Source organism: Chiloscyllium punctatum, chromosome 39 (assembly GCF_047496795.1).
Source record: "Chiloscyllium punctatum isolate Juve2018m chromosome 39, sChiPun1.3, whole genome shotgun sequence".
Classification (NCBI taxonomy): domain Eukaryota; kingdom Metazoa; phylum Chordata; class Chondrichthyes; order Orectolobiformes; family Hemiscylliidae; genus Chiloscyllium; species Chiloscyllium punctatum.
Window position 1 is genome coordinate 23822776 of NC_092777.1, and position 24874 is coordinate 23847649.

Consider the following 24874-nt stretch of genomic DNA (forward strand, 5'->3'; position numbering starts at 1 on the left):
ACTGGAGGAGCTATATGCTTTGTGAAAATCTGAGATATTCCCCTTCCCCTACTTTTGTAAAGTTGTAAGTAAATGATGAGTGTTGGCCTGCAAGAAAATCAATGTGACCATGCAACTAAACCTTTGCAAAGTCTTCGAAACACACCACTGCTTTTGCAGTTCTCTAAATCTGTATCATGGGCTGTGGAAAATTCTGAAACTTATTAAGATCCCTGCATTTTTTCTCAATAAAATCTCTACATAACTGTAACTAGTGTTTTGCATTGAAGACTATGGTGACGTTAAAACAGATAAGGTAAAGGATTAATGACGCAAGTGGCAGAAGTAAAATAGAGACCTGGGTTTCTGCCTTTAATTGATTTTCCGTTCAGTGTCGCTGCAATTAATCAAGCAAATCACAGTACTCTAATAGGCATTTAAACAGCTCATAAAAAACATTCTTTCAGCAAATGTTTTCATCAACACTGCCATCTATAATATGGTGACCCACAGGGCAAGAAGAAGATTCACTAGCAGTGACAATGCACAGAATATTTGTCATGGTATTTGCCTACAAGCGCTCAATAATGTTGAAACTCCAATACACAGAACTCTACCATGATAAGCACACCACTTCTAAATGGTAAATTAATAAATTATCTCTGAACCAATTTGGATATAATATATATATCCTTGCATATGTCTGTAAGCATCTTATTCATATGTGTGTACATAATATATATATATGAATATTGAATTTACATGTAATGTATTGTGTGAGATAAAAAGGAAATTAAACTGCTATATTAAACAGCGATACCAATTCCAAATACTAAATAGGGTCGTGCTTATAGATTTTCATTTTAGCATCAGTACTGACTTTTATATGATACTCCATCAATCCTACAATCCAATTCAGGGTTAAGATTACAAGCAGTAATTATCATGAGGGAGTGGCTAAGAATCTCAAAATCATGGTGTTGAATATGTACAGAGAATAATGTAGAGCATTGTGAATCACTGAAACGAATAGGACAGGATATATTGCCCTTGAAACACGGCAGTGGGTAGGGGGCAGAGGATAACTTTCTGCCCTGAGGATCACAGGAATGGTCAGAAAGGGGACAGTCACAGAACAATTGTACTTTGAGAACATGCAAAAACAGAATTGGAAATTCCCAACACCCACCATTCTTATTGTTTTCACAAGGCAAAGGGAAATGAATTTCTCTCAATATAAAATGACTTCTTCCCTCCTGCTTTTTTTAAAATCATCTATTATCAATACCTAGGAAACACACTAGGTACTTTAAGGAAATGCCTGTCCTGTGTCTAGCACCTCTTTTCTGAAAACACAGCTGCAACCTGGAAGTTCTTGTATCTTACTTGTTGTAAATTATGAACAAATATATTTATTATCTCACAGTGCGACATTAGCATTACATTTTTTTTGCATCAACATGTCAGTTTTAATACAAACAGGCAACTGCATTGCTACAAATTGACTGCACTCCTGCTGAACATTGTCTTCCATTTGGATGGGCTTACTGATGCAAAGCCCAGCAACATAATAAATGAATCCCATGCTTTGTAATCACAACACAAGAAGCTGAAATAGATTTATTACTGCATATGTGTTCAAATACTCATTTTAATTGTCCTGTGCCTCCGACAATCTATACTAAAATTCCCTTTCCTTCTAATGGGCACACAAACATTGCATCATGCGGGAATGTGGACGGCAGATTATAAGCATGAAGCGCTTTTTGCAAAGAAGTGGTTTCTACTGTACCCTTGAGATGTCCTCGTCCCAGTGTCACAAATCCTGAAGAAATGAAGTTATGCAAGTCTGGTCCTCCACTACGATAGCCATGACTGGTGCTTGAATCTTTTCCATGTAGTCCTGTTAGCAAGAGAAGGAGTGTTCACATTTTCCATTATATTAAATGTAGCACAGCTAGACATTAACAGGTATATGGATGCATCTGCACACAGCAATTATGAACCATTACTTATTAATCGTGTAAAGTTGATTATCAGGAAATTAAGATGGCTTCTATTTGCATAAACCATGTCCAAATTAAGTGGCAAAACATCAACAGGCATACATCATATGGATATAATTAAGCTAGCAAACAACTGCCCTACAGCCAAATCGTAAATGAAGGTCATAGAGATGCAGGATCAGATTCACAGAATTGTTACAGTCATTCAATCATTGTCTCAGCACTGGCTGTCCAAGTGAGCAACCACTGAGTATCGTCTCCTGTTGTCTCACAGTAACCCTCCCGTCTTCCTTTTCAGATAATAAACCAATTCTTTCGTCCATGCCTTGATTAAACCTGATGTGGCCACACTCTCAGGCAGCGCATTCCAAATTTTAACTACTCCTTGGGGGAAAATGTCTTCATTGCTTCTTCCATTTCCTTAAATCTATACACTCTGGTTTTCGATCCTTACATCAATCGGGACTGTTTCTCCCTATCTACTCTAATCAGACTGTTTGTGATTTTGGATATCTCCATTATATTAAATCCCATCCTCCTTCGAGGAAAATATTTTCAATTTAGGAACATAAGAAAATGAGTGGGCCTTTTAGCCCATCCAGCCTGCTCTCCCATTTAATTAGATCGAAGCTAATCATCTCCTTCAATGCTACTTTACTGTTCTATCCCCATTTCTTTTGAAGTCATTAGTCTTCAGGAATATATCAATTGCTGTCTTAAACATAATCAATAGAGTAGAGTAGAGTAGATTTTATTTGTCATTTCTACCATATACCTCTGATACAGTAAAAAAATGAGACAGAGTTCCTCCAGGACCAAGGTGCTACATCGACAGCACAAACTACACGATTGTACAAAGGGTGGCATAAAGTGCATAAGAAGTGCAAAACATGCAAATTACAGTGTAATAAAAGAATGATAATTAATAGACATTGTTCTAGCAGCAATTCAAAGTTGTGGAAAGAATTTCAGATGGGAAAGACTCCGATCATACAGTATTAAGGAGCCTGATGGCTTGGGGGAAGAAACTGTTGCACAGATTCTTCTAGAATCTACCCCTGGGTAAAGAATTCCCAAAATTCACCTCCCATTGTGTGAAGAGACCAAAACTGTACACAATATTCAGGTGAGATCTCACCAAGGCAGTAAAACATCTTCAATCCTGTACTCCAGGATCTAATCAATCTATATAAATGATATTCCTAACCATGCACTCATTCTTATGAATCTTGTCTACACTGCCTCTAATGCCTTTATATTTATTTCAAGTGATAGTGTTGGTTTCTTATATTTGCGTAAGGCAGAATTGTTTAAGGGCTATTTCACACATTGGTATCTTGCCACAGAAAATTCCAAATGTGCAAAAGATCACACTGTTTGCTCTTTTGACACCTAACATACAAATACACCCTCTACACATCGATAGCATGGATATATCATGTATTCCCTCACTGATTTTAAATATATAAGAAACAGTATAAAAAGCTATTTATGCAACCAATACTTGCATTTTCCAGCACTGGCTGAAAAAAAATTAATGGAACTTTTGGGAAAAAGTATTTTAACACAGACACTGAATTGAAAGCAAAAGCTAAATACTGCAGATGTTGGAGACCCGAAATAAAAAGAATAAAAAGTTCTGGGGAAACTTAGGAGGTCTGACATCATTTGAGGACAGTAAAACAGAATTAATGCATCAAGCCCAATATGACTCTTCTTTGTAACAGACTAAAATGATTCAAACTTGCAACCAAGTTGCTATCTAATTTGTGTCATTATCTGTTTTCTATTCCAGTCCCATTGGGAGGGAAACAGTAAAAGCCCATCAAAAACAAAGATCTCAGAGGAATATAAATGAACCACATTTGTTACTTCATTAACATAACATCCAGATACCCAACTGGATAGAGACAAACCATCAAACCTAATCATTTGGATAATGAATCCTGGCTAACCATGGGAAAATGAACCTCTGCAGAAATTCTATATCATTCATTCATGATAACTGAGTTACAACTTAGCAATTATTTCAGCAAGAAACAAGCAGTAATCTCTAAACATGCACTAATACTGAAAATGGAACATGTAGTAGTGCTGGTCATAAAATTACAGGCACAAATCTCAGGATTTCGATCCACTAATTTAAATTATAAAAAAAATTAACTGTGACCAGTGATCCCTTGGCGGAAGTGGTGTTGGAATAAAGCAATCAGCCTCAAAATGCAACAGTACTTTTTCAGGCTAATATTTTGAAAAGTAAGTAGTCCCTCCAGATGTTTATGCCCTTTCACACCAAATCAATTAATTATGCCTCTGTCTTTTAAACGAAGACTTTAAAAGACTTGTCACAATTTGTAGATCCATGAAGTAGCCACCCTTCTTTTTGTGAATTTGCAATGACATTCTGTCCTCTTGAACAATAAAGTTTCTCTTGAATTCTGTATTGTATTTATTTCTGACCAGCTCAAATTTATAACCTCTGATTCTAGACTTCTCGACAACTGGAAAGTGCATGGCATTTTACTGGTGATAAGCTTCCCTGGTTGGAAGCTTGGCAACAATATTCAATATTTACTTTACCTTCTGATTGTGCAGCTTTTGAAACAGATATATAGGTCAGTAATTTCCTGGGGAATTCTTCTGACTTCTTGCTATAACTTCAGCAAAAGGTCAATGGAAACTCCAGAGAAATAGCAAAGTAATTTACAATGATGATACAGGGACAAAGAATTTGTAACTTTCAGGAAAGGACTGTTTGAACTGACACTTGGCGCTACGAATGCAGAAGTCTGAGCAGTGGCTTGACCAGGTCTAAAACATTATGAATAGGTTTAAGAATGTAGGGTTTTTAGCAGAAGACAAAAACAAATTATTTAAGAATATAAGAATATTCAGTTTGAATGTGATTGAAGGTAGGAGAAAGTTCCTGCAGAGATTAAACACAAATATTTGGATGAAATGGTCTAGTTATAAACACCAACCTATCAAACTATTTCACAATTGACTGAAATTAAGTGTATGTAATTATGAGGAATCAAGACAAAGTGGACAAGAAGGCTTTTTCCATCTTAAGTTGAAGAATCCATCACCCGGAAGCATATATTTTAGGTTAAGAGGTGAAAGGTTTAAAGGAAATGGAGGGCATATTTATATTATTTCATTATTTATTGATCACTTAGGGATCTTATTTGGTGGCAGATTGAGAGGAAGCCCAGAACATGATGAGTGAGGTTCCGTGGAAGGGGTGAGTATCTTGTATAGATATGAATCTGAACTTTAACAGGCAGTTAAATTAGTAGCCAAAATTAAATTAGAATGAAATCAGGAGATAACATATGAAACCTGGCAATGACCTAATGGTTAGTAATGTCAAGGCTTTTGGAAGTGTTTCTGTGTTTGGCTGAAGGAATGTGAGTGTTTGTTTACATCAAGGACAGGTCATTCTGCTATAATGTGCATTTCGATAATGCAAATTCGCTTCAATGTGATTGACAAATTGGGAACACTGTTTCTAAAGTGCAAACTTTTAAAGCATATTTTGGTTGTAACACGATTGCGATCACATTAGTTTAAGTGGTGGTACTCTTACAGGATTTACAGGATTGCATGAGAATGGAATACTGCATTATAGCAGACCCAACTGTATAAGCTCAGCAGTAACGGATCGAACTGTCACAGTAATTTTGGAAAAGCTGAAGTTTTGTTTAAAACAGTGATAGTGAATTAGATGTGATAATGTGGATTATTTATCCATTGGATTTTTGATTGTCATGCTGTGTTAGTATCATAAGTTTGATACGACGATAAGAAAGTGATCACCAGCAAGCACAAACTACGTTTTATGTCAAAGCCCATTAAACGCAAGAGCATCTTTCCAAGGAGACACAAGCAAGTTTTAATAGTTAATTGATCAAACTGACATGGAAAACCTGACACATCTGTGACATTTACCAGTGGCCAAACTGAACATTTGCTAGAGACTGGATAATGTCAAGACTTTGAATGCATAGCTTCTTTGTATGGAAAGCGTATCAAGCAACTTGCCTCACAGTAAAAATTTAGACAGCACAGGAAGGTTGATTGATCAACAACTAGAAGTTACAATGGAGTGAGCTGCTTGTTTGTTCTGGTCTGATTTTCAGAGAAGTCCTCATTAAAGGGTTCACTTGTGGTTGTAAGCATTGTACGGGAAAGTTTTTTTGGACTTTTCAAATTATTTTTCTTTAATGAAGAACATTGGGTATATTCCATTGTTATAGCTGCTGTGTATCATTGATATCCAGAGCAAACCCAATGAACCAATGCACTCACCACAGCCAATTCTCCTAATTATTTCCTTTTCTTGCCACCTCTCTCATCATCTCCATGTTGGGGAGAATTGTGCCCTATGATTCTACCTCATCCTTTTAATCATTCATCAAATTTGAGATGGCAATGTTTTGCATCAAAGCCCATAATGATAACCAATCCCCATGGAGATGAGAGTGAAAGGGCACATGAAGAGAAAAACATTTCTGAGCTCTGGTGAAGGGAGTAGGATGGGGACGAGCATGGACCCAACTAGTTGCATTTGTTTTTTGTTCACTCATAGGATGTGGACATTATTGGCACAGAGTGCACTGATTACCCATCTTGAGAAGATGGTGATGAGCTACCTTTTTGACCATCGTGATCCATTTGTTGTGGGTAGACACACAATGCTGTTAAGGAGGAGTTCCAGGATTTTAATCCAGTGACACTAAAGAAACAATGATATACTTCCAAGCCAGGATGGTGAGTGGCTTGGAGGGGAACTTGTGGCAGTGGTGTTCCCATGTATCCACTGCCCTTGTCCTTCTAGGTGGAAGTGGTCATGGATTTGGAAGGTGCCGAATAAGGATCTCTGGTGAATTTCTGCAGGGCATCTTGGAGATAGTACACACTGCTGCTACACAGCCTTGGTGGTGGAAGGAGTGGATTCTTGTGGATACGGTGTTAATCAAGCAGGCTGCTTTGCCCTGGATGGTGTCAAGATTCTTGATTTGTTATTGGAGCTGCACTCTTCCAATAAGTGGCCTCTATCTGTGCTGTAAACGTTCTCAGATTCTAGGGGATGTGAATTACAAAGAAGGACCTCAAGATTATGGCAGGAATTAATGGTACAGGTTCAGGGTTGCAGAGTTCTGAAGTCCTAAGAAAAAATGATTGAAATTGGAGAGACTGCTATGAATCTTGACTGAAAAGTATTGACAATGCAGGCCAAAGAGAGAATGAGAGGCACAGTTTACCTGAAGAAAAGACAAATAGTTGGAAACCCTCACCATTAAGCAATATTTTACTGGTTGTCTGATAATAGCAGCCATCTTCAGAAATTGGACTTTATTGAGTCAACAGTTGTTGCAGGGAATATAAATGTTTGAGTTAAAGACCAAATCAAACTTCACATTGACAATTTTCAAATTGAAGGGATTATGGGAAATCCATGCAAACTGAAAGAGATGGTCAGGTTAAAAATGTTGATTAAGGAAGGTATAAAAGTTGAGCTATTAATGGTGAGGTAGTTGTTGGTTAGATTCTTAAGAAATATGAAGAAACAATTTATCTAAATACTTGAAATAAACAATATTTTCATTAGTAATGTGGAAGAAAGCAAACATAAGTAACAGTGACAAGCCTCTTTGGCCATAGTGTCTAATCTAACTAAAAAATATATCCCATCATTGTACTACGTAGCATTGAAGAACAGGAGCTTTAAATGCCTTTTTTGCCTCTTTGTATTCTGAGGATATTGATGTCAATTTAATACCCTGATCACTGTAAGGCTTAAATCAGATTATTCAGGACAGACCGGAAATGAAACAGAGAACATCCTAACCAGTATGGCTCAATTGCTTCTGGCATGGCATTCATTTTCCCATGAAAGCTTTACGGAGGCTTGTTTTATTCAATATTATGTCTCTTTTATTAAAACACATGACTTCTATCAGGGAGAATAATTACTATGGTGCAGACACTGTAGTTTACAGGAAAATGAACAGTTGCATTCCAAGAAAATAACGTTAGCAGGACATTTGATATATTAATTGTTATGTTGTTCATTTTTAGATTAGAATATTAAAATCTCTGGCTGCACATTTGTTAAGTCAGGAAGATATCGTCATGCATAATACTGACTATAAATCATGTCAAAGTACAGAGGAACCTCGATTATTCGGCAATTGATTATCTGAATTTCAGATTATCCGGCGAGATCACAAGGTCCCAATGCTTGGCTAAACTGTGTTATCCGAACATTTGATTATCCAAATAAGATACTCCCTGCCTGCATCGTTCGGAAAATCGAGACTCCTCTGTATATGAATGGCTTTCGTTGTGCAGGGGATGAAGTGAGCAAGTGACTTGGTAAGCTGAAGTTACAGTGATAGCACTGTTGATGACATCATCCATCACTTTATTGGTGATCAAGAGTAAACTGATGGGGTGGTAATTGATTGGGTTGGATTTGTGCTGCTTTTTGTGTCCAGGGCACATCTGGACAATTTTCCATGTTGTCGGCTAGATACCGGTCATGTAATTGTACTGGAACAGCTTGGCCAGGGGTGCAGCAAGTTCTGGAGCACAAGTCTTCAGTAATATTGTTGGAATGTTGTCAGGCCCATAGTCTTTGCAGGTCGCAGTGCTTCCAACCATTTCTAGATATCACGTGGAGTGAATCAAATTGGCTGAAGATTGGTATCTGTAGTACTGGGACCTAGTAAAAAAGGCTGAGATGGATTATCCACTCAGTACTTTTGACTGATGATTGTTGCAAATGCATCAGTCTTATCTTTTGCACTGATTTCTGAATCTTCCCCAGCATTGAGGATAAGTAGTGGACCTGCCTCCTCCTGTTAGTTGATTAGTTGTTCCACCAGTCATGACTGGATATGGCAGGACTGCAGAGATTAGATCTGATCCATTGGTTAGAATCACTTAGCACTGCCTATTACATGGCTGTTGTTTCTGTTTGGCATACAGATAGTCTTGTGTTGCAGTTTCATCAGGTTGACAACTCATTTTCTGCATTTGTTTGGTGCTGATCATGCAAAGACCTCCTGCACTCTTCACTGAACCCAGAATTAGACCCTTGGTTAGCTGAGAATAGTAGAGTGTGGGATATGCCAGACCATGAGGTTACAGATTGCATGTGGGGACAATTCCTCTGCTGCTGATGGCCCATGCCATCTCAGATGGCATATTTTATATTGCTTGAACCTTTTGAAGTCTTGTCCATTTATACAACACAATGGAGGGTGTCTTCAATATGAAGAGAGAACTCTGTCTCCACAAAGTCAGTGTGGTCGTCACACCTATTGATACTGTCATGGACAGAATAATCTGCGCAAGATAAATTGGTGATTTTAAGCAGCTTTTTAAATCTCTTTTTGTCGGTTCCCTCATCACATGCAGTAGGCCATGCCTAGCAGCTATGTCCTTTAGAAATCAGTTGGAAAACTGCCAGTTGACATTTCCTTTTGACACCTCACCTCCTGCTCCCACCCATCAAACTCTGGATGAATACTGCATGCTCAATGAGATCACCTATTATTCTTCAAATCTCTCGTGAATACCTCAACCTTTGAGGATTGATCTATATTCTTAAACAAATAACTTTGAAACAAATATTTTTATTTTCATTTTCCATTGGTGCTGGTGATCTTGCATCATTTTCTTTAAAAATGAGAAGCCCAGAGAAGGGGTCATATCCCAAGGGAATGGAAAGGCTTGGAAAGATTACTAAAGCAAATTCCATGAGTCAAGAAGTTGGGTTTTAAAGACCTGTAGAGTTTAAGGGTCAAGGATCTCCAGTTTATAGTCGTAGAAAATGCATGTGTCTTCATTTAAACACAGAGAGAATCACGAGTGGAGAAACAATATGTGCAGAGAATGCAGGATGTGTAATACTAGGGAATATACAAGAAAGGACATTTCAGATGCCCATCAACTATTCATAACTTAAACCATAAAGAAGATGGAAGCTAATGGCAATGGTGACGAATCAACAAATGATATCCTTTCTAAGTAAATTGCTCCTTTATTGAAAATGGACTTTGATGGTGCATCCACAGTGTCCTTCTGACTATTTATAATCTATGCACTTTGATTCTTTTGCCTCATATATTTCACATAGTTATGTCCAGAAGTATTTCATTATATATTTCCCTCCTCCATTCTCTCTCTCTACAAGAATTAGAACTAGAATTAGATATTATTGTCATGTGTACTCAAGTACAAAAATACAGGAGTACAGTTAAAATTGTACAATGTCATCATTCTCTGGCATTACCTTGGTTACAAAACTGAAATCTAAAAAAAAACCCAGAAAATATTTTATTAAAAACAGCCAAGTCTGAAGTCTTATCTCCATAAATGTGTTTGGAATGCTCAGCCACCAGTGCAGGCACTTGGGCCTAGCCATAGCCTGGACTCCAGCTCAGCCTGTGAGTCTCAATTTGATTGCCAGCACAACATTAACTATCACATTTGGATTCTTGTCAAATTCACTGCCTGCTTCAGAAAATTCACTCTGTTACTTGATAAGATAAAATATTGGCAGTCACACTGCATTTATAATGTGCCTATTTTTATTTAGAAGTGCTTTTTGAGTATTAGAGTTTTGTATTGTCCAATAGTGAAATAAACAGTGTTCCCTGTGAATTATTTTTAAAATAATCATTCTGGAAAATAATTTGCCCAGAACTGTCAATGAGTTTTCTACATTAAATGCACTGTATTATAAATGTGTCCATCATTTGTTACCTCAATTATTCCAAACATTAAACATGGCCATAGGATTCTTGGACCAATTCTCTCTCAAGTTCCAGGAAAATTTCAAACAAAATAACAACCTCAATGTGCCTTCTCTGCAAGTTAAACAAACACTTTGTAAAATTAGCTCAGGGAACCTCAACCTTGTACTCCATGACCACAAATCATCTGCATTAAGGACTGTTGTGGCAGCATGGTAGTGTTCCAACTCTTGAGCCAGGAGACCCAGGTTTAAGTTCCACCTGCTCCAGAGGTGTGTTGTAACATCTCTAAGCAGATTAATACAGAAAATCTCTAATCTGACAAACTCCTGCAATTAAACCCTGGAACTGGTATGTTTGATTTCCAACTATAATAACCATCTCCCTTTACACTAGGAATGACTCCAAGTAGTGTGGAGGTTAAGGGCTATTGTGGTGCAGAGAGATAGTGTCCCTGCCTGTGAGCCAGGAGGCCTCAGTTCAGGTTCCATCTGCCCCAGAATTGTGAGATAACATATCTGAGCAAGTTGATTAGGAAGGACAAAAGAGCTGGTTCCATTCCATGAGGCACCTTGCTGGACCAGAACATAACTTTGATTTGCATCTGGTCAGTGTTGTGTCTGACCTAGGGTGTGCTGGGTGGCAAAAATTGAAGGAATTTTTACTTGGCAACATTAACATCCCTCCCCTTGATGAACACCATCTGTCTTTCTGCTTGAGCTTCATCATGAACTAATCCCTGGTTGACTTTAACAACCCATTTGAGGTTATTATTTTGTTTGAAAATTTCCTATGACTTGAGAAAGAATTGGTCCAAGAATCCTATGGTCATGTTTAATTAGGGAATAATTGAGGTAACATATGAGTGGACACATTCATAACACAGTGTATGTAATGAAGAAAACTCACAGACAGTTCTGGACAAAGTATTTTCAAATGGGCCACTGTGTATAAAATACACAGTTTCATTGTGCATAATTTTTAAATATTTTAGTTAACTGGCAATACTGTCAATGTTTAAAATTAATGGTAAACAGTGTACTTTAATAATTAGTTGGGGATTATTAGCCCTACAAAACATAGAATCGATATAGTGTGGAAACAGGTCTTTCGGCCCACTGAGTTCACACCAACCGTCCAAAGAGCAGTCCACCCAGACACATGCCCTATTCTTTCCCTCTAACACTGCCTTCCCCATGGCTAATCCACATTTCTGTACAGTTTGGGTAACCTAGCACGGCCAATCCACATAACCTCACATTTTTGGACTGTGGGATGAAGCCAGGGCATCCAGAAGAAACCCACACAGTCAATTACCTGAGGCTGGAATTAAACAGAGAACTCTGGTGCTATGAGGCAGCAGTGCTAACCACTGAACTATCGTACCATCCTGTTGTAAAACTATTACAGTTCAGCTTAGAGGTGATTCTCCTTCAGAGTGAGTTGAATTTATTGTCAAAGTGAATCCCCATTGTTAAAATAAATTTTCATTACTTCACTGATTAGAGACATTATTCCAAGTATTATGGAAGAAAAGTAATGTAAATACAATTGTTCATTTTAGCTATGGGGCTTGAGCAGATGTAACTTATAAATTGCAGTGTCATCAATGTATATTAAACGTCTAATAGAAGTTGGCTGCTAGTGAGTTAAAGATAGTGCTTTAGTTGAACACTTTTAATAAAGTCATAAACCAGCAGAGCAAAGCCGAGGTAATATATGTCAGTGAAAGCTTGATAAATGTCCATATTCATCTTTCACTTTTTTTAATACCAGCTGTTTTTATGCCATCTCTGAGTGAGATTCCAATTTAGTGCTAATTACTTCCAAATTATGGACAGTTTTGTGCTGTAGACACCCACCTGCTCGAATGTGGATTGAGACAATGTTAAACTAATTTACCACCTTTGACTGAATTTTAGACAGGGAAGGGCATTTTTCTCATTCACCATTTAGGACCTTTTAATATTTGTTTTCTTAAGAAATTAGACCCATAACGAACAATGAAAGGCCTGAAATTATGCTGCAGGATATTATTAACTTGCTTAATTTAAGTAAGTTGCCATCTCAGCCAATTTAGCTTTCATGAGCTAATTTCAGCATTCAAATGCTTTTGTTGAGATTGTATACCTGACACAGGCTCCTCCTTAATTCTCTCAAATTAGTAGGTCCTTTGTTTATATTCATTATTGAGTGAGGAAGTGAATTAAAAATCTCTCTTTTATATGTACATCACTTATAACTATTGCTTCTTGTTATGTAACTCACAACCAGCCGGACACTGCACTATTGTAATAGCATAGCTGTTAGAACACGTAATGTACAGTAATTCTGCTGCCAAAGCTCAGCTATGTTTAACATGGCATGCCACTTTAAGGCCATCGATTTCTATAATCAGTTTAGAGTATGAGTTCAATTAAAGGTTATTTGTTCGTGCTTGGTGCATGTTTCATTGTTAATGACTTGGTTCGAGCTCAGAAGAAACCAGCAAGAAATGAGAGCTTTAATGTTTCAATTTTGTTTTGACAAAATGCTTTTTTTTGGCACGTTGAAGTAAAATATCTAAAGTGCAAAGGGTTTAAGTTATACGCAAGATTTTTAAATGTGAAGAAAATATTTGAATTTCTTCAATTCTGGTATACTTATACCTTTTTAATATCTATTTTCTCATCAACATTTTCATGAGATACTCTGATACATCTCTGGAGTGGCTGGCACTTGCACCAGGACTGCTGGCTCAGAGGTATGGACACTACAACTGCACCACAAGAACTCTTCTGATAAACTTTCTTTCATTTCACATTTTTTTTCCTAATCAACCTGCTCAGAGATGTTATTACAGACCTCTGGAGCTGCTGGGACTTGAACATGGCCTTCCTATCTAAGGGTAGTGACACTACCAGTGCACCACAAGAGGGACCACCCTGGTTATACATGTTTTTATTTAACCTATTTTCTAATGAACCTGCCCAAAGATGCTAATACATACCTTAAGGATCCACCTCTGGAGCAGGTGGATCTTGAAGTTGTTCCTCCCAGTCCAGGAAGAGCACAGCAGTTCAGGCAGCATCCAAGGAGCTCTTTGGATGCTGCCTGAACTGCTGTGCTCTTCCAGCACCACTAATCCAGAATCTGGTTTCCAGCATCTGCAGTCATTGTTTTTACCTCCCAGTCCAGGCATAGTGACACTACCACTGCACCACAAGAGGGCCCACCCTGATACACTTATATTTTCGAAATCAACTTGTTCAGACACACTATGACACATGCCGGGGCAGGTGAAACTTGATTCCAGGCCTCCTGTTTTAGAAATAGGGACATTACCATTGCATCTCAAGAGCCCCTTCCTGATATGTTTATACAATACAAAAAGAGTATTTAACCGATTTTTCTAATCGACCTGCTCAGAGATGTTATTACATACCTCTGGAGCAGGTTGGTCTTGAACATTAATCTTCTGTTGCTGTGGTAAGGACACTACCACAGTGCCACAAGAGTCCCTTCCTTTTATACTTATACATTCTTTTTCCCAATTTTTTATTAACCTATTTTCCTAATCAACCTGGTATACTTATAATCTTTATCTGAAACATTAGTGAAGGAAAGCAAAAACATTTGCCTCTATTTGTGTCACAAAAGTAACAAAAAAAAATTAAGAGTTCTCTTTCAAGTTTATGGACCTCATTGCAACTCTTTAGTACACTGTTTGGTGCAGCAACTGCTGTTTCAAAGTGAAAAAAAAAAGCATCTGCAGCATCCACCTGCACACATCTGGTACAAGCTACATAGGAGCTGGCATGTGATGACATGCAGGCAGGAAGCAGCTGCTGGAAGTTTGAAGAGTAGGTAGATAGTGACGTCAATCTATGCTTAACCCTAGTTTGACACCGGCGCTGTCATTCTGAGCTCAGTGCTTCAGTGAATGCCCTCTCTTAACTTTGCACAGCTGAACATGGATTCATAAGTAGGAAAAAGACCCCTGCCAGCTCCACTTAAATGGGTCATTAACCAATTTCAGGTTATTTTCTGATTGATTTCACTTATAATTGAATTATTATCTGAAAAGGAAGAAATGTGCAGAGCTAAAGGGAGATGGCAGGATAATCGCACGATGTGCATTGCTCAGTCAGAGAGCTGGCACCAACACAGTCAACAGAATAGTCTCTTCCTACGCTGAAACAATTCTCAGATTCTGTTTAAAGTCTCTATTATTTTCCTCTGTTTTGAAGCTGCCATTGTGACCGTAGCCAGGTAACAAAATCCAGTGAGGAGCTCTGTACTTAAGCTGAGATTTCTGACACACTGCCTCTGCCTGAGGTCAAGACATGATATCAGTTCCCTGAGGATATTGGGCAGCTATGGCTTTCTCCCACTACCCCTCCTAAAGATGCAATGGCAGCATGCAGTAACTGGATAGGATCTGGAATGCACTGCCTGACATGTGTCCAAACACAAAGTGGATAATTGCCTGAAGAGAAAACAAAATTGCAGGACTACAAGGGATAAGACAGGGCAGTAGGATTTAGTGAGCTATTCTTGCAGAGAACCAGCACAGAGACACATGGACAAAATGCCTCCTTCTGTGCTGTAACCATTCTAATTTCCACCGGCTGAGATTGTATGACTTCCATCTCGTACAATGATCTTTTGTGTCATGTTGATCAACTCTTGGTTACGTGTTGCCTGGTTTGGCTGCAGAGCCTAACTCCGGTGTTGTAAATGCTGAGCCCTTTGTTGCAGAGGAAGACAGCGAGCTGAGAAAGTCCACATTTCACTGGCCTGTTCTCACTATCTTCTTGGCCAGCTGAGTTCTTGCTTTTTGTTTCTGCTTGCTTTCTCTGATATCTGCTTTCTGAATCAGCTTCCAGAGGTCACAGCGTTGACAACTGTCTCCCAGTTAAAACACCTTCTGCATAGCACATTTACAGGTGTCCTTGTATCTGAGGTATAGAGGCCCAGAAAATCATGAACTAGTGGCAAGTTCATTGTGCAGGAGGTTTTGTGTGCGTGGCCTTCATTCATCTGGTGAATGTGGCTGAGCCAGTGCAGGTAATGTTGGTTTACCAATGAATGAATGTTGATGGGATTATTACATTCCAGGACCTCTGGGCTGGTGAGTTTCTCATGCCAAAAATGGCTGCAGAGACTTTTGAGAAAGCGAAGATGCAAACTGCACATTTTTTTCTCGTGGTTAACCTGGGTCTTATTACAATAGGGGAGTGCACTATGGATTCAGGCTAGGTAGACTCACAGTTTGGTGTACTCAATCAGGTTTCTGCTGTTCTCACACCCTCTTCCTCAGCTTGAACATAACAGCTGCAGCTTTTGCAAAGTATGTGTTGAGTTTAGCATCAATTGTGACGCAATCAACGACTTCCAGTGTCACACTATCAGTCTGATAGATGGCAGTGTGGCAACATTCAGGAACATATAATTTGTCTTCCTGCTGCTGATGGTCAGACCCAACCATTTACAGATGTGAGAGAGTTTGTCCATGTGCCTCTGAAGGTAATCCTCTTATGCCATAATGGTATTGTCCCTCTCTCTGGGGCAGGAGGCCAGGTCTCAAATCCCACCTACTCCAAAGATGTGTCATAAAATGTTTGAAATTTGTTTTGATTGATTAAAGACAACTACATACCTTCAAGTGAGACAGCACTTATTTTTCTTCAGGATATCTGTGGGACAATCATTATGTCCTTTCCTTTGTGATGGGAAGCTTGTGTTCAAGTCCTGCCTGCTCCAAAGTAGCATGGTAATATCTGAACGAGTTGATTAGCAAATATCTGAAGATGGTCCTTGGAATGGAATTCTAATGCAGCATTGTCAGTGTAGAGCAAATCTCTGACAATGACTTGACACGTCTTTGTTTTGGAACCCAGGTAGGGAAGGCTAAGCCATTTTTTGTCAGTTCTGGTATGTTACCAAACACTCTCTGTAGTCATATAGCAGCAGCAAAGAGAAGAATATGCAATGAGTACTGGCCTGAGATGTAAAAAAAGCTTTGGTTGATCTGTCTGTGGAGGTCATCAGTCCCATTGTAGCTGATTTGTTGTCATGGAAGGAGAGCTCACATTGAACAGCTTTACTGGTTATCTAATCTTTATTCAGCACCTTAAACAGACTGTCTCAGTTCACATGGTTGAATGTCTTGATGAGACTGATAGAGATCACTTTTCACTCTATTTTTCTTGCAGGTATTAAACTGAGAAGAACATATCAATAATATATCTTCCAGTTCTGAAACCACTCTGGGATTTCTGTAGATGTGTTTAATGTGGATTTACAGTCTGACAAGAGCAACATGGACAATACCTTTCCCTATGAAGCTTAGCCAGGAAATGTCTCAACAGTTATTGTATTTACTGTGAACACCCTGTTCTTATACAGGGTGACAATCTTTGTATCACACATATCCTGAGGCACCTTCACACTTCCTCCAGCAGAGACAGAGAAGTTTTATTTCATTCATTCACTCAAGGGGTGGGGACGTCGCTGGCTGGGCCAGGATTTATTGCCCATCCCTGGTTGCCCTGGAGAAGGTGGTGCTGAGCTGCCTTCTTGAACTGCTACAGTACATTGGGTGTAGATACACTTACAGAGCCATTAGGGAGTGAGTTCCAGGATTTTGCCCCAGCAACACTGAAGGAATGATGATACATTTCCAAGCCTAGATGGTGAAAGTAAGTTCATGTAAATGATGAATTTGTTCCAGGTTGCTGTGCTTGATGAGTTCAGGTGTCATAGCTACATCTGGAGTTTTTACGTTGAAGTGAGATAATAGCATTGTTAAGCTCCCTCACTGAGAGTACTATCTCCAGTTCTGTTCTGATTGGAAGGCTCTCTTTGGAATCTAGAGATTCCTTGGTGATAGTGTTCTCCCCAGAGTACAACTCAAAAGGAGAGTTAAACCCATCACTACAACTGTTCATTGCTGTTGGTGATAACTACTGCTGCTTTGTTTTCAAGGTTGCCATTTTATTTGCTATTTCCTTTTTGATTGTTTCATCTCTTCCCTTAGCATTCCCTGTGCAAAGGACTTCTGGGAATTCTGGCAATTTTTGCACCCAGCTCGTCATTGATTAACTGTTGGTCTTTAACTTTAGTGGCTCTTACTGCATTCAGAATTTTCTCACTCAGATCTCTCTTCTGACCAAAGAGAACTGACTAGTTTGCTTCAGTGATAGGGTCAATAACAGCAATGTTTGGCTTGAACCAGCCAGCAATTTTCTGCTCTTGTTTCCCATATGTTGAAAGGGTAATGGGATCAAGAAGTATGTTCCATTTTGTTTCTGCACTCTGTGTGGGAATATCAGAGAATGCCTATTCAAGCAAGTTAGGTATTACCTAGGGAGGGAATATGGCTGACCTTCATAATGAGCATCCATTTCTGCTTTGAATGAAAAGGTTCCAGGGATGTATCCTCAACCGACACAACACATCTGTGTTGTGGCAGCTATGTGTTTTGAGAATGGTGTTAGGCCATCATATCTGATGATGATCAGATCCAGCCAGTATCAAAACTATTGTCTTGGATTTTTCCAGGACATCCTATGACTTAGATTGAATGAAAGAAGCTGTTAGTTGCAGAGAGTGTTGGCAGCAATATTCAAGAAGTCTTGGTCGGTTCTAATTTATGTTTCCCAAGCTATGATGTCTATTTCAGGACAGCCAGCCCCCTTGATTTAATACAGACTCCCCCTTAATGTGATCAGATGAAAACAGAGTCAATTAAGCTCCTCACAGAAGTGGTCTTTGTCTCCATAGTAGGCACAGAGTTGGGGCATGGATACCCACAAGTGTTTCCCATGGCAAGACAACTCTTACAATGACTTCCAGCCAATAATTTGGCACGATGGACATTTCAGATATCCAGGCTGACTTTAAGTATTCATTGAAACCTTGCAGTGTGGAAGCAGGCCATTCAGCCAATTGAGTCCACTCCGACTCCTCCAAAGAGCATCCCTCCCAGACCCACCCCCCTACTCTATCATTCTGCATTGCCCATTGCTAACCCACCTAGGTTGCACTGCCCTGGACACTACGGGCAATTTAGCATGCCCAACCAACCTAACCTGCACATCTTTGGGCAGTGGGAGGAAACTGTAGCACCTGGAGGAAACCCATGCTAACATGGGGAGAATGTGCAGTCTCCACACAGACAGTCGCCTGAGGTCCCTAGCGCTGTGAAACACCACTGAGCTACTGTGCCACCCCGAGCCACCATGCTGACTGCAGTGTAGCTTAGCTTGCACTTGTGCTGACCTCTTACAAATTTGTGTCCTCGGTTACTTCCAGCAGTCGTTTAGCAGCACTTTTTGTGCAGGCTGTGTTATAAGCCATGGGAACAGCGTGATCCCTCTGTGATTCCTATCCCTATTTTCAGGCCCTTTTGCAGTCATATTAAACTTCTATCTGATGTATAAACCAGCTAAAAGGCTGGATGATGCTCACATTTCATATGCAGCACAAATGGAATGATGACCACTGCTTGCAGCACATACACTAGAATTGTGATATATTGTAAAGTATTTGTTTCTAAATTAACTTCACTTAGTGCCAGCTGGTCTGACTCCTATAATTGAGAAGTATTGGTGTTATTCACAACTATGAGTGGAAAATCTAAAAGTGCTCTGTATGCAACAGCGCTTCCTGTCATTTTTAAAAAGCAATAGAAAAGCAAAGATTCCCCTTTAGTTAGTTAATGGTGTCTAAGAATGAGGATACATCATAGAATCTAAGCAATAGTTACAGTTGTCACAAAATACTCAATCCAGGCAATATAAAGTAATTGAACGATGACAGAATGTCTCCCTCTAAATACAGTGTTGCTGTTGTTAGCCATCTGCTTGACTGAAAGTGATGGCTCTTTGATTTACGTCACACACTTTGAAGGTCTCAAGAACTGTGAAGAACAACCACTGAGTAATTGGCCTGTTCCTTGTAAGTGTTACTGAATTCTAAAATGAAACAGCAACTTGTGAATCTAGCTTACCGTAGAATCTAGTGTACACATCACAGTTTTATACTTGGTCATCCTGACTGGTTGATGGATGGAGACAACTTCACATTTGTACCGTTATCTAGAATATAACAACCTGAAGGCTGATTATTACACTTCTGAGTGACTGGGAAATATGCAGTTACAGATGTCCTGAAATCATCTGAAAGTATCATCAATGGCTCAAACAGTCACTCAGAAAAGACACAACCAACAGTAGATTGTGTGCAGCGGTTCAAGAAGGCAGCTTACCATTGCCTTCTTCTGAGGACTGGGGACTAGCAATAAGTACCCATTGCCCATATCCTAAAGGTGAATAAAAAATCAGGTCAATTTTGGCAAACAAGAAGGTGGAACATATGTTTGGCCTATTGATTTTATTAAGTTTCTTGGTTTTGTGCATTGTTATCCAATAAACAAATCCTGGATTTATAGAAGAATTTAACAAAGATGATTGCTCAGTTAACTTACCCAGAGGGAAAAACTGTAAAACTTGAAAATGACACATCCCGATTCAACTCGACTTGTTTATGTCAAAATGGTGATCTAATATGACCAACACTTTGATTTACAAGTATGACTGTTCCGTTTTATCTCCTGTTTTTTTGTTTCTGAATAGCAGCACACTAGTTGCTTTCTGAACTATTCTTGGAATTCTTATAATCTAGGCTAATAACTCAGTGTGGTTCTGAGGATGTTCTGCCTCATTAGAAACTCAAATCTCAGGTAAGACACTAGACTGAGGTCTTGCTTTCCTATTCAGGTCGGCATAAACAATCCTATTAACCTTCTTCTGGCACCCTGTTCAACATCCAATCCTCAATTAGTGCTCAGTCCAGATTCCCTCTCATCTGTCTGTGGCACCTTTCTATTCTCAAACTGCATGCTGCACTTGCTTAGAAAGCAACAACAACTATTCATGGGGAGATAGTGGGTTAGTGGGGACATTACTGGATTGGTAATCCTGAGGTCCAAACGAATGCCCTGGAGAACATGGATTTGAATCCCATCATGGTCGCTGAATTGATGAATCTGGAATTAAATCTATCATCAATTGTCATAAAGGACCTTCTGGTACACTGATATCCTCCAGGGAAGGAAACCTATCATTCTTTCCGAATATTGCCTGTACGTGACTCCAGACTCTGAAAGAGCAACAAATGCTAGCCTTACCTATGAAGCCCACATCCCATGAAAGAATATAAACAAACTCTGAAAATAATTAGTTGTAAGACATCTGAAGATATGAAAGGTGTGCTTTAGAAATGGAAGACTTCCAATTTGTTTATCAATTAATAACTTAATGTACGTAACCTAGTGATTCATTTGTAAAGTGAATTAGATGCTTAACAGGAACTAATCCTTGCTATATCTCCAAACTATGCATGTTTAAGGATCCCACGTACCAGTCACTGCTGTACCCCATTACATCCCACTCTGGGATAACCAGACTCTCATGTTAATCATTGCTAATAGGCCTGACCTGGTGGCAGCAAGAGTGTTAGTGGGTAAAGTAGCAACGAGATGCACCAGGATGATTCCCCACCCGCTTGCTGCTGGGCCGAATTCCGTGGAGCAACCTGGCAAATGGATTGCCTTATTGCTGCAGACAGAGGCAGACAGAATGTAAATAATTAATTAAGGGAGATACTGTAACACTGCTGGAGAGTCTGTCCCCAAAAAGAGGGTGGCAAAGGCCAGTAAGACATCGCCACATCCTTAACGAACCAACTGGAAGGGGCTTTGCTCTGATCGAAAGGTTCTGCCAGCCCCTCCTGTCACTCCTTCTAAAATAGTTCATGTTTACAACTCTTGAGGGTGCTGCCTTACTGAAGTGTCCTCACTTTTGCCCTACGTGCTTCAGCAGAGTGTCTACTTCTCACAGCAAGGATACCCAATCTTTAGGTCTGCTGGCTCTCTAGTCAGGCCAGCAGCGTCCAGAGTCCTAATGTCCTGAAGCCCAAGAGGAAATCCTGCTCACTGAGTTTGCGTTGGTTTGGTTCTAATTTTCCATCTCGGCCATTGAAAAAGTATTCAGCATTTCTAGACTAGTTTATGACATGACTTCTGATCTGATCAAAACAAAAGCTCAACTAAACCTAAAACTTGTAGAAATGAAAACAAATGATTGGCCTGGATAGGAAATTGGCTGAGTGGCAGGAATAGAGTCAGGATAACGGGCAGGTATCTAAATGGCAGAACAGGACTGGCATTCCCTGCAAGGATATGTGCTGGGACATCGCCTATCATTTATTTATTAAAAATGTTGAACGCAGGTTAGAAAGGCTCATGTCTGAGTTTGTCAATGACACAAAGATAGACAGCATTGTAAGCAGTTTACATCATAGAGATGCACTGATAGATTAAGCAATAGCTATGACATTGGGATTTCAATCTGGATTCATATAAGGTCATTCACTTTGGACATAAAAAGGATAGATGAGTGCACTTTCTGAGTTGAGAAAAGCTAGAAACAATGGGATCCGAAGTGACTTGAGGGCACAGATACATTGGTCATTAAAGTGTCATGAATTGGTACAGAATATAATCAGAATATTTAATGGATTTTTTATACCTAGCAAGAGAGATACCATTTTCACTGGCTGAGAATTCTAACACTAAGCAACTTAATCTAAAATAAAACTTTTCAGGAATAAAATTAGGAAACATTTCTACAGGGAAGGATTTGCAAAAGTTGGAATTTATCATTTGCAAATGGAAATTGTTGCTAGGCCATATGATAGTTTAGATCTGACTTTGAAAGACTATTGTAACTCAAAATTTTTTAAAAATGGTTAAAAGGCAGCAGCTGGGGTGAGGCTGCTGATCAGCTCTAACCTCAGTGAATACTGGAACCAGCTTCTGCAGGTAAATGGCCCTTTCCTGTCCCTATCTTTATAATCAGAGTGTATGATAGCTCTTGCTTCCCATCCAATCTCTTTAGAAAGAAAAGAATGTGGACATGATTGACTGGAGCCCTGTTAAGGCCCGAAGACCGAACTTATAAAGGCTGCTGATACTTGCAGAGATAATGGACAAGATGCACAGAAATGATAAGGAAGTTGCCGAATTGTAAACAAGCCCAATTATGCCTCTGGTCACCGACAGACTTGGGGAAGCATAACGAATAAAATACTCAAGCTTGGAAGGACTTTTAAATGAGCCACATATGACATTTGAGGAAGGCAGTCTTCAAGAGGAACTGTCCTCATCTCCCAACAAGGACTTGATCACTCTCTTGTCCCTTCTGTATAAGAAATTTCTGCTTTCTTGGCAGAACTCTTATGTTTCAATGTCTAATCAAAAGCTTTGGAGTTAGTAAAGTAACTACAGTCTAATTTGATACTTGATCTTTCAGAACCTAAATGAGCAAACATTCCAATGGTATGCTAACACATTTATTGACTTCTGTTGTCAGTCTCATGAATCCTTTATTCATGGTGTGTAATATCATGTTATTTCACAGCACCACACAAAAGACCTTAATGTGTGTTCTTATTGTCTCTAATGTCCAATTATAATGCATAAATTGTTTTTCAAAGTAACCAAAGTCCCAGTGAAAGCCTACTGTCTTGAACATAATGATGTTAACTTTTGTTCACTGACAGGTTCAAATAGGTCTCTGGCATTTATGACATGAATCTTAGGAAAGTTGATTTTCTTTTCTAATTGAGAAATGTAGATAAAGGAACAGAGTTCACTGCAGGTCATTTACAAGCTGAGAAGAACAGGTGAGTAGGCTAAATAATTGTGGGCGGCACGGTGGCACAGTGGTTAGCACTGTTGCCTCACAGCGCCAGAGATCTGGGTTCAATTCCCGCCTCAGGTGACTAACTGTGTGGAGTTTGCACGTTCTCCCCGTGTCTGCATGGGTTTCCTCCGGGTGCTCCAGTTTCCTCCTACAGTCCAAAGATGTGCAGGCCAGGTGAATTGACCACGCTAAATTGCCCGTAGTATTAGGTAAGGGGTAAATGTAGGGTATGGGTGGGTTGCGCTTCGGCGGGGCGGTGTGGACTTGTTGGGCCGAAGGGCCTGTTTCCACACTATAAGTAATCTAATTCTCTGCCTTTAGTTATGCAAGCTGACAGGTACATTATTGAATAGCGCAAAAAAGAACAAAATTGTTTACATCATAAATGTAATATGGAGAACTCAAAAGTGTAAACAGTTTGAACATACATCTAATAAATTACTCAAACCAATAATCAATTACAATTATTTTTCAATGTCTACATTAAGAACAGGTTGAATTCTTTTTCCTGCATTAATTTGAGGAATTAACCGCAGAATACAACTGCTTTGATCTCTGTGTTCTCCTTGCCTTTCTCATAAGTCTTATGGATAGTTGTAGTCTCCCAAATTACTTTACATATTAGTGCCTCAGAGACCGAACTGAAATATGAGACACTTTCTTAAAAATCACTGGGCTTTAAGTTAACAATATGTTGCTGCTTTTAACATTTGTACAATATGTGGTTGATTGAACTGTGACTCTAGCTCCATGTTCTTTCCAATATTTATGCGCTGAATCAGAAAAACACATTGCAGTTCACACATCAAAGACTTGAAACGCCTGACATTTTCTTTCCTGCAATCAATTTTCTCTTCTCCATTCATCGTCTAAGAGCGTTTACTCTTTACTGAAGTATGGTTTCTTGCAGACCACTTGTCCAACAGTTGGGAACCTTGAAAATTAGCACTGGATGACTATGCAACCTCGAAAGCCTGAATCCTACAATCCATATAGAATGGAAGCAGGCCATTTGGCTCATTGAGTCCACTCCAACTCTCCAAAGAGCATCCAACTCAGACCCATACCTTTACCCTAACTCTATCACCCTGCAATTCATATAGCCAACCCACCTAGCCAGCACACTATAGACAATTTAGTATGGTGAAAGTGAGGACTGCAGATGCTGGAGAGCAGAGTCTAGATTAGAGTGGTGCTGGAAAAGCACATCAGGTCAGGCAGCATCTGAGGAGCAGGAAAATCGACGTTTCGGGCAAAAGCACTTCATCAGCAATTTAGTATGGCCAATCCACCTAAATCTGTCCATCTTTGGACTATGGGAGGGAACCAGAGCACACAGAGGAAAAGCCACGCAGACATGGGAAAATGT

The 24874-nt window shown here is 39.3% G+C and overlaps 1 protein-coding gene across 8 annotated transcripts in view; it reads right to left on the minus strand.

Moving 5' to 3' along the window:
- The window catches only part of LOC140463874 (protein shisa-6-like), a 519561-nt gene that overhangs the window by 398244 nt on the left and 96443 nt on the right, over positions 1 to 24874 (minus strand). For all 8 annotated transcript variants that reach the window (XM_072558312.1, XM_072558311.1, XM_072558309.1 and 5 more), the window contains one exon: positions 1772 to 1882. In XM_072558312.1, coding sequence (XP_072414413.1) covers positions 1772 to 1882 — 111 coding nt within the window. The remainder of the gene's footprint in view (positions 1 to 1771; positions 1883 to 24874) is intronic.